Raw genomic sequence first — 14,633 nt, forward strand, 5'->3', positions numbered from 1 at the left:
GTCGTGAGTGTGTGTGTTTCCTTTTTCTCGTGCTTGCAAATGTGAGAATTGTGACGTCTCCTTAAGTTCCATAGACAAAGGAACTCTCATTAGGTCCTCTCTTTAAGGTGAACCATTCATTACTTTACTCATGCCCTCTCTCTCTCTCTCTCTCTCTCTCTCTCTCTCTCTCTCTCTCCTTCGTCTTTTTCTAATTTTCTTTTTGAGTCTAGTTATTTTTCTCCATTTATTTAGTTATTATTACGTCTAACAACTTCTCTTCTCGCTAATATATTACGGATGATTTACATCATTATATAGGCAAGTTTTGGCCGGTTTGGAACTGTCCGTTTAGACCGATTATGGCGGGACTGGTTTTGTAGAACTTGTTTAGAAAGTATTTTTGTCTGTTTAATCGTTGTATTAATTAACGTAATTTATAAAGAAAAAAATGGAAAAGAATGAATTTTAACTTCTTTTTACATAAACTGAAATTGATCTAAGACTTACTTATTGGGTTTTGATTATTATTATCATCATCTGGTGAAACTAAATCGCATCGTTTCATGTTAAATAATGACGTGGGCTCGAATCAGCGTAGGCTCAAAAGTTTGTCATGCTTTATATATAGTGGTCCACATAGTAATTTTTGTCATAATTTTTGTTTGAAACCTAAGAACTAATTAACTTAAGAGAGAAGTGTTTACCCGATGATTAAGCAAGCATTTACCTTAGCACTTTTTAAAAACTAATTTCGTTGATTAAAGTGTTAAGCGTATCGAGGTTATATAAAAAACGCTTAAATAATTTTGGAAATGGGGTTTATAAAAGTAGTTCCACAAACGCCTCTATCCGCGTCACGATAATCTCTTATGCATTGAACATGATTTAGGACGATGTAATTTCTCAAATATACCTTAAATATACATACATACGTACTTATTCCATGTGATGTTCTTACCATATTTATTTATGCCCCTCTAACTAGCTACCTCTAACTTGTCTTTGTTCATGCTATTGCAAAAACAAATCTAAAAATGAGCCAAAAAAATCACCTTGTCTCATTTATGAGTAACTAGTTTACCTTTGGCTAATTAACTAAAAAATTATGAGTTTGTTATTCCTTATTTCAATTTAATATCGTACATACTTAATTACTAGAGAGTAAGAGTAATTGAATATAAAATTTATTTGACATGTAATTCAGAAACCGTTCGCTGTTTGTAATTAATTTATAGATTCAGGTTAAGCTCAAAATGTCAGTTTCAAATAATGTGTTCCTCAATTGTTTGCATTACTCTCTCACAATTGTAATAAAAAGTCAAACAAAACATTAATTAGAGAGAAAACCCGAACCCACAAAATCATAACCAACACTTTGATCGAATCACTATGTTACACGTATATCTGTCTGCTACACTAACAACATCTTTAGCGGACCGGACGCTGTCTCATCATTCCACCGTCGCTTTTTTGTATTTGTGTATGAATTTTGAACCAAATACGAAGACCATATCAAACTAAACTTGCTAAAATAAAATTATAATATTCCTATCTATATAAACACACACGTACAAACCAAGCATGGCGGCTCATTCCTTACTCATTTGTCTCAACCTAACAAAAAAAAAAAAAAAGAGAGAGAAAGAGAGAGAGCTAGATAGAGATATGGGAAGAGGGAGAAGTTCGTCGTCTTCGTCGATAGAGAGTACCAGCAAGAGCAACCCATTCGGTGGCTCGTCAAGTACTCGGAACCTAAGCACGGATCTGAGGCTTGGACTCAGCTTTGGTACATCTTCAGGGACGCAATATTTCAACGGTGGCTATGGGTATTCCGTTGCAGCTCCGGCGGCAGAGGAGGCGGTATATGCAGCGGCGGTGGAGGAGGAAGAAGAGAACGAGTGCAACAGTGTGGGGAGCTTCTACGTAAAGGTGAACATGGAGGGAGTTCCCATTGGAAGAAAGATCGATCTAATGTCTCTTAATGGCTACCACGCCTTGATCAGAACCCNCAAAAAAAAGCCACGAGACATGCAAATGCAATCACGCATCTTAAAAAGGAAGCCCAAGTTTTGACTGACAAGCAACCACGACGCAGTAAAGTGGAGTTCTCAAAATTAGCGCATAAATAAAGTACTTGAACAATGTGTGTATGTTTCCGATAAAATGCTATTCTATATAGTACTACTAGTATATATAAAAAACTGCCAAATTTATACTACTTTATAGTATATATTTTTGTAGAAATACAAATTTTTTTTTTTTTTTTTATAGAAAGATATGAGGTTTCTAAATTTGCAAAGAAAGGGAAGATGTGAAGGAAAAAAGTGAAAAAAAAACGAGGGGACAGAGAGGAGGCGGAGGCAGTAAGAAAATAAGAAAGTGAGGAAATTGTAATTTGTAGTGTTGTTAGGGAACATCTCTCCTTTATCCTTTTTCTTCTTGATTTTTCTTTTGTTTCTTCAATATTTCTCTCTATAACGCAATCGGTTCCAACTAAGTCCAGTTTTTCCAATTTGAAATATCCAAACCCCGAATGAAAGCGAGGGGGACCAAGCCGGTTACAACTGGAGTGCGCGTCTAAGTCTCTAATTTGCAATGAAATTAGTTTTACACCATAAGGCACGCATCCAATAAAGTTTTTGATTCATTACATTGAATTTTCAGTGGAACTAGTTTTACCATAAGGGACGCATCCATTGTACAATGTACATGTTGTGTGTTGAGGGAGTCCACGTGGGAATAAAAAGTGCCACGTGGTGAATGACAAGAAATGTAGTCGTTGGTCGTTGTGTCGTGAGTGTGTGTGTTTCCTTTTTCTCGTGCTTGCAAATGTGAGAATTGTGACGTCTCCTTAAGTTCCATAGACAAAGGAACTCTCATTAGGTCCTCTCTTTAAGGTGAACCATTCATTACTTTACTCATGCCCTCTCTCTCTCTCTCTCTCTCTCTCTCTCTCTCTCTCTCTCTCCTTCGTCTTTTTCTAATTTTCTTTTTGAGTCTAGTTATTTTTCTCCATTTATTTAGTTATTATTACGTCTAACAACTTCTCTTCTCGCTAATATATTACGGATGATTTACATCATTATATAGGCAAGTTTTGGCCGGTTTGGAACTGTCCGTTTAGACCGATTATGGCGGGACTGGTTTTGTAGAACTTGTTTAGAAAGTATTTTTGTCTGTTTAATCGTTGTATTAATTAACGTAATTTATAAAGAAAAAAATGGAAAAGAATGAATTTTAACTTCTTTTTACATAAACTGAAATTGATCTAAGACTTACTTATTGGGTTTTGATTATTATTATCATCATCTGGTGAAACTAAATCGCATCGTTTCATGTTAAATAATGACGTGGGCTCGAATCAGCGTAGGCTCAAAAGTTTGTCATGCTTTATATGTCCACATAGTAATTTTCGTCATAATTTTTGTTTGAAACAGAACTAAGAACTAATTAACTTAAGAGAGAAGTGTTTACCCGATGATTAAGCAAGCATTTACATTTTACCTTAGCATTTTTTAAAAACTAATTTCGTTGATTAAAGTGTTAAGTGTATCGAGGTTATATAAAAAACGCTTAAATAATTTTGAAAATGGGGTTTGTAAAAGTAGTTCCACAAACGCCTCTATCCGCGTCACGATAATCTCTTATGCATTGAACATGATTTAGGACGATGTAATTTATCAAATATACTTAAATATACATACATATGTTCTTATTCCATGTGATGTTCTTACCCTATTTATTTATGCCCCTCTAACTTGTCTTTGTTCATGCTATTGCAAAAACAAATCTAAAAATGAGCCGAAAAAATCACCTTGTCTCATTTATGAGTAACTAGTTATACCTTTGGCTAATTAACTAAAAAATTATGAGTTTGTTATTCCTTATTTCAATTTAGTATCGTACATACTTACTAGAGAGTAAGAGTAATTGACATATAAAATTTAAAAAATTGAATACCGTTCGCAGTTTGTAATTAATTTATAGATTCAGTTTAAGCTCAAAAATGTCAGTTTCAAATAATGTGTTCCTCAATTGTTTGCATTACTCTCTCACAATTGTAATAAAAAGTCAAACAAAACATTAATTAGAGAGAAAACCCGAACCCACAAAATCATAACCAACACTTTGATCGAATCACTATGTTACACGTATATCTGTCTGCTACACTAACAACATCTTTAGCGGACCGGACGCTGTCTCATCATTCCACCGTCGCTTTTTTGTATTTGTGTATGAATTTTGAACCAAATACGAAGACCATATCAAACTAAACTTGCTAAAATAAAATTATAATATTCCTATCTATATAAACACACACGTACAAACCAAGCATGGCGGCTCATTCCTTACTCATTTGTCTCAACCTAACAAAAAAGAGAGAGAGAGATATAGAGAGCTAGATAGAGATATGGGAAGAGGGAGAAGTTCGTCTTCTTCGTCGATAGAGAGTACCAGCAAGAGCAACCCATTCGGTGGCTCGTCAAGTACTCGGAACCTAAGCACGGATCTGAGGCTCGGACTCAGCTTCGGTACGTCTTCAGGGACGCAATATTTCAACGGTGGCTATGGGTACTCCGTTGCAGCTCCGGCGGCAGAGGAGGCGGTATATGCTGCGGCGGTGGAGGAGGAAGAAGAGAACGAGTGCAACAGTGTGGGGAGCTTCTATGTAAAGGTGAACATGGAGGGAGTTCCCATTGGAAGAAAGATCGATCTAATGTCTCTTAAAGGCTACCACGACTTGATCAGAACCCTAGATTTCATGTTCAACGCCTCCATTCTCTGTAAGTTTCTGTATGTATTCAATACATAAAAGTCTTATGTCTATATAGCTTCGAGGGATCCGCTGATAACAATTTAAAACATGTTCGTTGGCCTCTCAGATAGGTTTATATATGTGTTAATTAGTAGCAAATTCGTAAACGTTTTTTTTTTTATAAATCAATTAGATAAATTTCCCCCGTCAGAAAAAATAAAAACACAAACAAAATACGTTCCCCCCCCCCCCCCNCCTTTGTTTGAAGGTTAATATCGCCCATCACTATTTCATAGGGCTTCTTTGTTTGTTTGTCAAAGTTATTATCTCATAGGAGTAGGTTAGAGTTTATATATTGTGTTGTGTAGTGTGTAAGGTACGTATTATAGGTGGATAGAAACTATGAGGGAAACTGATGGCAATTTTTATAAAAATGGTACTAATATATAGGGGCTGAAGAAGAAGAAATGTGCAGCGACAAGAGTCACGTGCTAACGTACGCCGATAAGGAAGGTGACTGGATGATGGTTGGGGACGTTCCTTGGGAGTAAGCACTCTTTAGTCCCTTTGTTAATTTAATTTAAAGTCTTTTAGATTATTTCCATAATTATATTGTTGTGATAGCATCCTTAAAATATATATTTTTATGGGTTCTGTCTTTGTTAGGATGTTCTTGTCTACTGTGAGAAGACTGAAGATTTCAAGAGCTTACCACTACTAATATAGTAAAAAAGTCTGCGTACGTACTTGTGTTTAAATCGAAGTAATGCCAAGAAAAAAGTTTTTGTCTGTTGTAAATCAGTGGTGGAATATTTATTTATATTATTTTCGTTTTTCTTTTGTGATAGTACATATAAATTTTGAACTCACTCTGACTATTATACTCCTGATCCTCCTCGGTGTTACGCAAAAAGAAAAATATCCGAGGAACAATCATCTTCCAGTGGATTTAGACCAATTAGATCATTGCATTTTTAAATTAGTTGAATGGTTTATTTTTTCATAATTGATAACATGTTCAGGGGAAACAACAAATTCTCTCATCTTACGTTTCCTATTTTGAGAAAGAGTCAGAGAAAGAAGATACTGATCATGTGGAGTATGTCATTTTATCAACTATCAAGCCAAGGTTGCGACTTGCGAAGCAATTGAAACGCAAGTCTTACCCTATTGTCTGCAGAGGCCGAGTCCCAAGCTAGATCAAGATATGATGTTCTTGTCATAATAAAAACTAGGATTTACTCTGTGGTACACCACAGGGCAATGTTTTATATTTTATTTATATATATAAATTTTATAATTTTATATCATGAGTAAACTGAGTTTCTTTGAATTGAAACATTTATGTTACGTCATTATATAAACATATATGTTACATTACAGATACTGCTAATTTTTTTTCTTTACACTCTCTTTATTAAAATAATACGATTTGATATATCTAATATTCTAGTATCATGGTGTTAACAAAATATATTAAATTAAGAATTTAACTTATTGATTTACAATGAGATATATATATATATATATTTAATATCGTTTCAAATTCATCCCTTCATATAACTTTGTCCCGTGTTATTTAATTTTTTTTTAATACGTTATATTTGTAATTTATTGTTGGAATATTATTTCTATCCAAATTGTGATAAAATGATTTGAATATATTATGCATTTTAGATATCATTATAATAAAAGATAAGAATATTATTTTGGTACACGACAATTTTTTAGTATACTTTTATATATGATTGTAAAATGTTTGATATATATATATATATATATATCATTTTATTTGCAAATATTTGTTGTATATGTTATCGAATAAAGACTAAAAAATAGTTTGTAAAAACTCAAATCATATTATTAACCCTTTTTCCATTAAATGATAAAATGGTATACTAAGCAACTTAGTTTTTTAGTCATTATATAGATTTAGATATAATATATTCGACTTAAGCCATTTGATGTATCTGGAGAGATCCTATGATCCCAATCTGCTTCTGACGCTTCTTTGTTCTCAAAGAGAGGATTTGTTACTTTGTTCTGAAACCGAAGGCATTTTCAGAAGCTAAGAACAAATCAAGAGATAAGAGGAATGATATTATATGTTAAGAGAGAGCAAAACAGAATCACTTACAACAGTGATCTTCTTGCAGTCGCCTTAGAGTTAGACTACTCTTTGGGGCCTAAAAACCAAAATTGAATTGTAAATTCTTTAAAGTAAGAAATCAATCACCATAGTTAGCTACAATGACACACATAAGTGCAGATTTCATTACACATGTCTAACCAACCACAGTTGCAAAAATTATAAGATCAAACTAACATAATCCACAGCTATCAGTTTGAATTGAATCTCAAAAACAACAACTGTTTCAGACGTGGGTAGAAAAAAACTACCCTAACCCATGTGAACAAAAGGGGGGAAATTATAGAGGTAATGAGAATGAAGTATTATTTATAGTGTTTATGAAAAATGGTAGGGTTTTGCTCGGTGGTGGATTAGAAAGGATCTCCCCAATTTTGATGAGCAAGTTTATAAGATCTTGTAAATGAGAATATGCTTTCAATATTCTCAAGTTAAAGGTTGTGGTTGTACATAATCGATTTTATTGATTGTGGTATCATCAATTAGTCATATTCGTTATGGTAATCTAGGAAATTATTACCTAATTTTGTTTAGTTGTTTTGAAGGGCCTTAAGTTAGATTAATATCCGCAGTCTTTGCAGTTAATGACATGATTTTTGTTAAAATCGAATATTACCATATTTGAGGGATATCTTCAATATTGTTTCTGCAAACGACTAACGTAGTTATTAGGATCCGCATCACTGATTTCGGGTTGTAAAAAAAGAAATTGAACCGACCCGTTAATTATAATTACCCAGCTAACCTTAATGACTTTGATTAATAGTGTTTTAGACAATGGCATTTGTGGAAATCGTTTGAAAAAAAAAGTGGCACAAAATGCACTTCCAAAATGTTAAAATAGATGAGTTTTGGATATTTTTGTTTTGAACACCAAATTTCAAATTGTATATACATTATACACTACCAAAAAACAAAAGAGCAAAAAAGTTTACTCGAGATAGAAAAACACAATAACAATAAATATAACGGGGCGTAATCAACAAAAAAAAAAGAGTTAAAGGGGCAAAAAGATAATTAAAGTTAAGAAGCTGCAGTGAGATGAAGCTGAACTAACGAAGCATAAACGCCGTCTTGGATATTGATCAAAGTCTCGTGTTTTCCTTTCTCAACGATAACGCCGTTCTTAACGACGGCGATTACGTCAGCGTTTTTAATCGTCGATAACCGGTGAGCTACTACAATTGTTGTCCGGTTTACCATAACCCGGTCAAGAGCGTCTTGGACCACTCGTTCAGACTCGGCGTCAAGAGCACTCGTCGCTTCGTCGAGTAGCAGTACCTTTGGATCCTTGACGATGGCTCTAGCAATGGCTACTCGTTGCTTCTGTCCACCTGATAATTGAATTCCTCTTTCTCCCACCATCGTATCGTAGCCCTAAAAAATTCAGTAAAATTAACCCCGGGTTATTTTGACCCGACCCGAGAACCATAAACCCTAAAGATTGAGTTTTTAATTTAATTTACCTGTTGTAGACCACTGATGAAACCATGGGCGTTTGATAATTCAGCTGAAGATACGATTTCGGATTCACTGGCGTCTCCTCCTTTGCCGTAAGCAATGTTGGCTCTGATTGTCTCGTTGAACAAGATTGGTTCTTGGCTCACAAGCCCCGTCTGTTGTCTCAACCATTTCAATCGCAGGCTCTTGATCTCTACACCGTCAAGAGTGATCTCGCCTGAATCTGGATCGTAAAACCTCTGCAACAATGCTATCACCGTTGATTTCCCGCTCCCGCTTTCTCCGACCAAAGCAACTGTCTGTAATGTGACAAAAAAGAGAACAGAGATGGGTCTCAAAATCAAAAGGTTCTGCCTTTTTTGTATTCTTCAAAGAATGATGATGATAAGTTTTTGAATTCCTTCCTAACCTTTCCGGCTCGAATGCTTAGACAAAGATCTTGGAAGATTTGAACATCTGGTCTCGCTGGGTATTTGAAACTAACATGACGAAGCTCAATGTCTCCTTTAACATTTTCCAACACTCTTCCTGACTCAACACTCGGGTCAATCTTTGATTCTCTGTCCATGATTGCGAATATCGAAGCGGCAGCTACATCTGCTTTGCTTGAATCAGGAGATAACGAACTCGATTGAGATATCGCCATTGCCGCCATTGTCAAAGCAAAGAACACCTGCATTGTCATCACAAGAATCAAGAATCAAGAATCAAGAATTCTGTTGTATGTTTGTGTTCTTATATACCCTGAAGACAGCGTCGAATGTTGTTTTGCCGTCATCGACAAGGCGAGCTCCAACGTAGAAACTGGTAGCGTAAGAAGCGAAGAGGACGAAGAAAGAGAAGCCGAAACCAATACCACTGACTATGCCTTGACGAATCCCTGTCTTCATTGGACCTTCACATTTCTTTGTGTACATTTTCATCACTTTGTCTTCTGCACAGAATGAAGCAACGGTTCTAATGCTCCCTACCGCGTCATTAGCCACTTGGCTTGCTTCCCCATACATTTTCTGCCAATGAGTTCACAGGTAAATTTAATCGAATGGATTGTATGTAGCATAGAGAGAATCATCTACTTGTGTATGTAACAAGTTTTTACCTTTGCATCTGCGCTGAAACCTGTCATGAACTTCATGTATAGAAATCCATTGAGTGCAATAAGCGGGAGCATGGCGAGGACGACGAAGGACAGTTGCCAACAAGCCAAGAAGGCAATGATCAAACCAGCCAATATAGATGAAAGATTCTGAACCGTCTGAGCCAAAGCATCCCCAACTAGACCACGGATTGTGGCTGCATCTGCTGATAGTCTTGCTCCTATGGTTCCACTAGAATTCTCTGGCTCGTCAAACCATCCAACTTCCATGTGAACCACTTTCTCAAAACACATACTTCTGATCCTCTGCACAAGTTTACATCCAGCTATCCCAAAGAAGAAGGTTTGTGCTGGGTATGCTATGATGGATGCGAAACCAAGAACCATGAATATGACTGCCCAAAAGCTTGTATCTTCTTTCAGCTTTTTAGGCGGTTGGAAAAAAGCGTCGATTACACTTGAGAGTAGTATCCCAAAAAGAGGAAGAATAACACCGTTTGCTGCTGCGGATATTGATCCGAGTATAAGTACCGGAATCTCCGGTTTGTTTAGAGCAGCTATTCTGAAGATTGAGACTTTCTTTTGTTTGGTTTTAGGTTCTGTAGTAGCCTCTTCTTGATCTTGGTCTTGAGCGTCAATTCCTGCTGGAAAGCCAAACATATTGAAAGAATGGCGGCTGCTGTTTCCTCTGGATGATCCTCCTTTGCTTAGAGAACGCCCTAGCGACGATTTTCTCAAACTAGATTGTTTGAATGATTCAATTGATGACATCTTTCTCTCATCCGATGCATTCTCATCTGATTTCTTCTCTTCTTGTAGACGAATCAGCTGAGAATAAGCTCCTTCGCTGTCCTGTAGTAGTTCCGTGTGTGAACCTGTTCAGCAAATTGGCCAAGTTCATCAAATAAAATCACATAGAGTGCATATATTTTTGAGTGTATAAAGAATGTTAATTTCAGTTACCTTTCTCTACAATCTTTCCTTGGTGAATCACAGCGATCATATCCGCGTTTCTCACCGTGCTTAACCGATGAGCAACCACAACTGTAGTCCGGTTAACCATGATTCTGTCAAGTGCTTCTTGAACCACTCTTTCAGATTCTGCATCAAGTGCACTTGTAGCTTCATCCAAAAGCAAGATTCTTGGATCTTTTAAAATCGCTCTAGCCACAGCGATTCTCTGTTTTTGTCCACCTGAAAGCTGAGTCCCGTGTTCTCCCACCATTGTATCCAAACCCTGTGGAAGCTTATCCACAAATTTAGATGCGTTTGCTAGCTCTGCAGCCGCTCTAATCTCTTCGATTGTCGCATCTTCTTTGCCGTAAGCAATGTTGTCCTTGATGCTTGCAGTGAACAAAACTGGCTCTTGACTCACAAGTCCAATCTTGCTTCTGATCCATCTTAGCTGGAACTCTTTTAAGTTAATCCCATCTATGAGAACTTCACCGGCTTGCGGATCATAAAACCTCTCAATAAGACTCACAACAGTAGATTTCCCGCTACCACTCTGTCCAACTAAAGCCACCGTTGAACCACTTGAGACAAACAGCGAAAAGCCACGGAATATTTGCTCGTCAGGTCTAGCCGGATACGTAAAGTAAACATCTTTAAGCTCAATATCTCCCTTAATGTCATCCAACACTTTACCATCTGTACTATAAGAATCTATGTCAGGCTTTCTCTCTATTGTCTCAAACATCTTGTAAGCAGCGGCTTGTCCAGCTGCAAACGCGCTTAAGCAAGGCGATGCTTGACCTAACGACCTAAGGAAGGAACAAAAACAAACCTTAAAATTAGGTCTCAGAGGAGTTATAACACACAAAAGATGCATTGTTGAAAGAGTAGAGGTCCTTACATGGATCCAGTTAAAACAGAGATGATGACATTGAGAACTTGTCCTCCTGTGTACCCTTTTTCCAATATTAACTTCCCTCCATACCATACTGCTAAAGCGTAACTACAAAAGATAACAAGAAAGAGTGTTCCGAGTCCCAATCCAGTTGAACCACCTTCAATGACTCCTGCTTTATAAGCAGAGACAAGATGTTTATTGTAATTGCTTATAGCTTGTTTCTCTCCAGTAAAGGAAGCAACCTGTAGAAAAAAGAAAAAAAAGAACCTAAGTCTCTGTGGTTTTGTTCCTTTTGGCTTAAGTAAGTAAGCTTTATTACCGTTCGTATAGAACCAATTGTTTGCTCAACTACAACCGCAGCTTTAGCGTAAGCAGTTTGTCCACGAGAAGCTGTTTTAGCAATGACGATAGCGAGAAGTGCACCAGACATTACAAGAAGAGGAATTGAAGATAACATGACCAAAGTTAGAAGCCATCCTCTAATGAAAGCTATTACAAAGCCTCCCACAAATGTTGATACAAGTTGTATAGCTTTCCCCACCTGACAACAAACAAACAAGTTTGTTGAAACTTCATAATACGTAGAGAGAAGACGTTTTGAAACTTTATAATGTTCTGTTTGACATTTTTTTAAGTAGCTATTTACCTTCTCTCCCATGGCATCTTGGATTAGCACAGTGTCACCAGACATCCTTCCAACGACTTCTCCTGTATTTGTATCGATGTCGAAAAACGTGATATCTTGTCTTAAGATAGTTTTAAGATACAAACTCCTTATTCTAGCGGCTTGTCTCTCTCCCGAAATCATCCAACCAGACAATTCTGAATATTCGAAGACATATTCAAAAACGTTTAGTTTTCTTGAAATATTTTTTACAAAAGTTTTAAAATCTTGGTAAGATCTTTAATAAACAACTACTTACGGAGAAAAGCAGCAACAAAAGTACCGATTCCAAGATATACAAACTTCAGTGCAATCTGTGAGTGAATCAAGAAACTATATAGTTTAGCATGTCAAATCTTGAAAATCAATCTTAACCAAAGACAGAAACAAACAGGAGTTTGATGATTTACTTTGGAGACTTTGTCGGTTGTATTAGTCTGATTCTGTCCAAAAGCATCTACAAGGTCTCCGAACAGTAAGGTCATGATAGGGAAGCCGAGACCATTTCCGATAGATCCAAGCGTCCCGAGGAGCATCAAGAGGAAATCAAAGGAATCTGCAAAAGCAAAGAGCTTGTAAAACGGCACCGTCTTGGTTTTCTCATCATGGTCTTCCTTGTTCTGCTTCTCTGTTTTCATAGCTTCTCCTTCTTCTTTGCTTTCTCGTTTGGTTTCAGAAACCTCTTCTACTATATTTGAATCACCTTTTACGCCGCTCTCTGAAGCCATTATATTTTCACCAGGTGCCTTGTGTTCCTAAAGCATTTAAAACAACAGAGGAGAGATATAATAAACAAGTGTCTAAATCTATGAGTTGAGATGATCTTCAAGATAATAAATAGACAACATACATGAGAGTCTCATGATCTGACAAAACAAAGACTTAAGAGAGTGAAAAGTTTCCTTTTGATTCAAGATCGGTCTTCACCAACCATGAAAACACCCTAAAGATCTATTTTCGTATTATTATTATTATTATTATTATATCTAAATCCTTTTATTTTATGTTTTCAAGAAAAAAAAAAAATGATGAAACCTGACGCAAGATCCGTCAATTACATAAAGGCAGCACATAAGTTTCGGTGCAGACAAATTCTAGAACCATTTAAGAACAGAGTGTTTTTCAGTGGAAAGATAAAGCAGAGAATATATTATATGTACCTGGAAAAGGATCAAGAAGAAGCTGCAAAAGTGAGAAAAAGGATTTAGCGACTTCTTGGTGTGGTGTGATGATCTGTCGTATAAGAAGCGGTTGGAAAGTGTGCAGAGATCTCTCTCTCTCTCTGCTTACATATATATCTATTTTTTTAATATATATAATTTGTAAGTGAAGTTTTGTAAAGATTCATGTACAGTTTATATATGCTCTGTTTATTTCTTGACGAACAAGCCGTGACTTGTTCAAGAGAAAGAGAAAATGTTATAAAAATTTGTTGAAATCAATAGATATGGTCTTATGTATCTAATATGATAGATTATGTGAGAAGCCTAAAAAACAAAATGCGATACGTAAGATATCTTATTCTTGTCATAATTTTAAATTATTTTCTCTGTCCATTCTTGTCTGAAAATAATGCAAAATCAAAAAGACGAATTGATCGTATAACGACGACGAGTAGTCTTAGCTGTTTTCTTCAACTCTACAACTCTACAACTCTTTATGTTTGATTTTAGCATAAAGTTTTGATACAGAAGGGCCGCATGATTTTTATAATCTCCTTCATTTCACCTTTACTTATATTAGTATTAAAAACTGATCTGTAGTAAAACTTAGCTATGTTTTTTAGCAGCTTCCATTTGTCCTAGTTCATTTTTTTCTATTATTAAAAACTCGAATTATGATTATGCGTATATAAAACTAATACTATATTCATCAGTACCAATCGCTTTAGTTGACCTTCTCGTTCGCGTTAGTTGTGAACAAATTGACAAGTGCAAAATCTCATTTTTTTTAACTATTGTTATCATATAGTTGCGTTTTGCCAACGGATGTTATAGGCTTATAGCATATACATGCGTTTAATGCAATGTATTATTTTGAGTTAAGATCTAACTCACATAAATAAATGTAAATGCCACTAGTACTATTCTAACATAATTGCAGTACGAGTAATACACTCATCCTAGGTTGGAACCACGTGAAGACTGATTTGCTTTACGAGCAAGAAAACATGAATAGTCGATCGAGAGGAAATAAAGAAAGTCAAAACTAGAGAACAACAAAAAAGAGGACCTTTCTTTGTATTTTCCAGGAAGGCAAAGAAGAAGAAGAATGGTATCGCATTACTTCTCCTGCGCGCATTTTCAGAATCAATGAATCTATATCTAAAAAAAGTCTAACCTCTATAACTATCCTGACGTCATTCCTGACATATTTGATTTTTCTATCTACTATATATATTATCACCTACCCACGTATACATTATTATTAATACATATATCAAATACTTTTCTAGTAAGAACTATTACTACTTGAGGAATACCGGTTATCAATATTACTTTTCTAAGAAAGACAAAAAATAACTACTACTTGCAATATTATTCCAAACATTGTTGCATCAATGACTACACCATTTATACTATCGTGTTAGGCGCTAATCAGTTTTGTATAAACAAATTTTTGTTGCTTTATGGAAAAATTGATTAAAAAAGTTCTTTTTTTTTTTTTTTTTTT

The 14,633-nt window shown here is 35.7% G+C and overlaps 3 protein-coding genes across 6 annotated transcripts; 2 read left to right on the forward strand and 1 right to left on the reverse strand.

Moving 5' to 3' along the window:
• On the forward strand, nucleotides 1,648–2,055 carry LOC104699487 (auxin-responsive protein IAA20-like). Its single transcript, XM_010414790.1, has one exon. The coding sequence runs from the start codon at nucleotides 1,648–1,650 to the stop codon at nucleotides 2,053–2,055; it is 408 nt and encodes a 135-aa protein (XP_010413092.1).
• On the forward strand, nucleotides 4,366–5,536 carry LOC104793680 (auxin-responsive protein IAA20-like). The gene is made up of 3 exons (XM_010520084.2): nucleotides 4,366–4,766; nucleotides 5,189–5,285; nucleotides 5,405–5,536. Exons 1-3 carry the CDS (start codon nucleotides 4,394–4,396, stop codon nucleotides 5,457–5,459), a joined length of 525 nt encoding a protein of 174 aa, XP_010518386.1. The 5' UTR covers nucleotides 4,366–4,393; the 3' UTR covers nucleotides 5,460–5,536.
• On the reverse strand, nucleotides 7,770–13,287 carry LOC104793681 (ABC transporter B family member 4). 4 transcript variants are annotated; one of them, XM_010520085.2, is made up of 12 exons: nucleotides 13,121–13,287; nucleotides 12,371–12,715; nucleotides 12,220–12,274; nucleotides 11,943–12,118; nucleotides 11,616–11,837; nucleotides 11,300–11,538; nucleotides 10,408–11,207; nucleotides 9,448–10,319; nucleotides 9,092–9,358; nucleotides 8,758–9,021; nucleotides 8,354–8,647; nucleotides 7,911–8,264 (listed from the first exon to the last, which is right to left on the reverse strand). In XM_010520085.2, exons 2-12 carry the CDS (start codon nucleotides 12,686–12,688, stop codon nucleotides 7,911–7,913), a joined length of 3,861 nt encoding a protein of 1,286 aa, XP_010518387.1. In that variant the 5' UTR covers nucleotides 12,689–12,715; nucleotides 13,121–13,287. The 4 variants fall into 4 exon arrangements, with proteins under 4 accessions (XP_019082438.1, XP_010518387.1, XP_010518389.1 ...); XM_010520087.2 differs by lacking the exon at nucleotides 13,121–13,287 and adding an exon at nucleotides 12,996–13,069; XM_010520086.2 differs by lacking the exon at nucleotides 13,121–13,287 and adding an exon at nucleotides 12,811–12,920.

Source organism: Camelina sativa, chromosome 6 (genome assembly GCF_000633955.1).
Source record: "Camelina sativa cultivar DH55 chromosome 6, Cs, whole genome shotgun sequence".
Lineage (NCBI taxonomy): Eukaryota > Viridiplantae > Streptophyta > Magnoliopsida > Brassicales > Brassicaceae > Camelina > Camelina sativa.

Bases quoted from the DNA above. Each gene is read 5' to 3' on its own strand.
- LOC104793681 (XM_019226893.1), bottom strand. From the start codon at position 12,688: ATGGCTTCAGAGAGCGGCGTAAAAGGTGATTCAAATATAGTAGAAGAG. The intron at 9,359-9,447 runs GTAAAAACTTGT...ACTCATTGGCAG, and splicing joins GTTTCAGCGCAGATGCAAAG to AAAATGTATGGGGAAGCAAG. The intron at 8,265-8,353 runs GTAAATTAAATT...TGAATTTTTTAG, and splicing joins TCATCAGTGGTCTACAACAG to GGCTACGATACGATGGTGGG.
- LOC104793680 (XM_010520084.2), top strand. From the start codon at position 4,394: ATGGGAAGAGGGAGAAGTTCGTCTTCTTCGTCGATAGAGAGTACCAGC. The intron at 4,767-5,188 runs GTAAGTTTCTGT...ACTAATATATAG, and splicing joins GTTCAACGCCTCCATTCTCT to GGGCTGAAGAAGAAGAAATG. The intron at 5,286-5,404 runs GTAAGCACTCTT...TGTCTTTGTTAG, and splicing joins GTTGGGGACGTTCCTTGGGA to GATGTTCTTGTCTACTGTGA.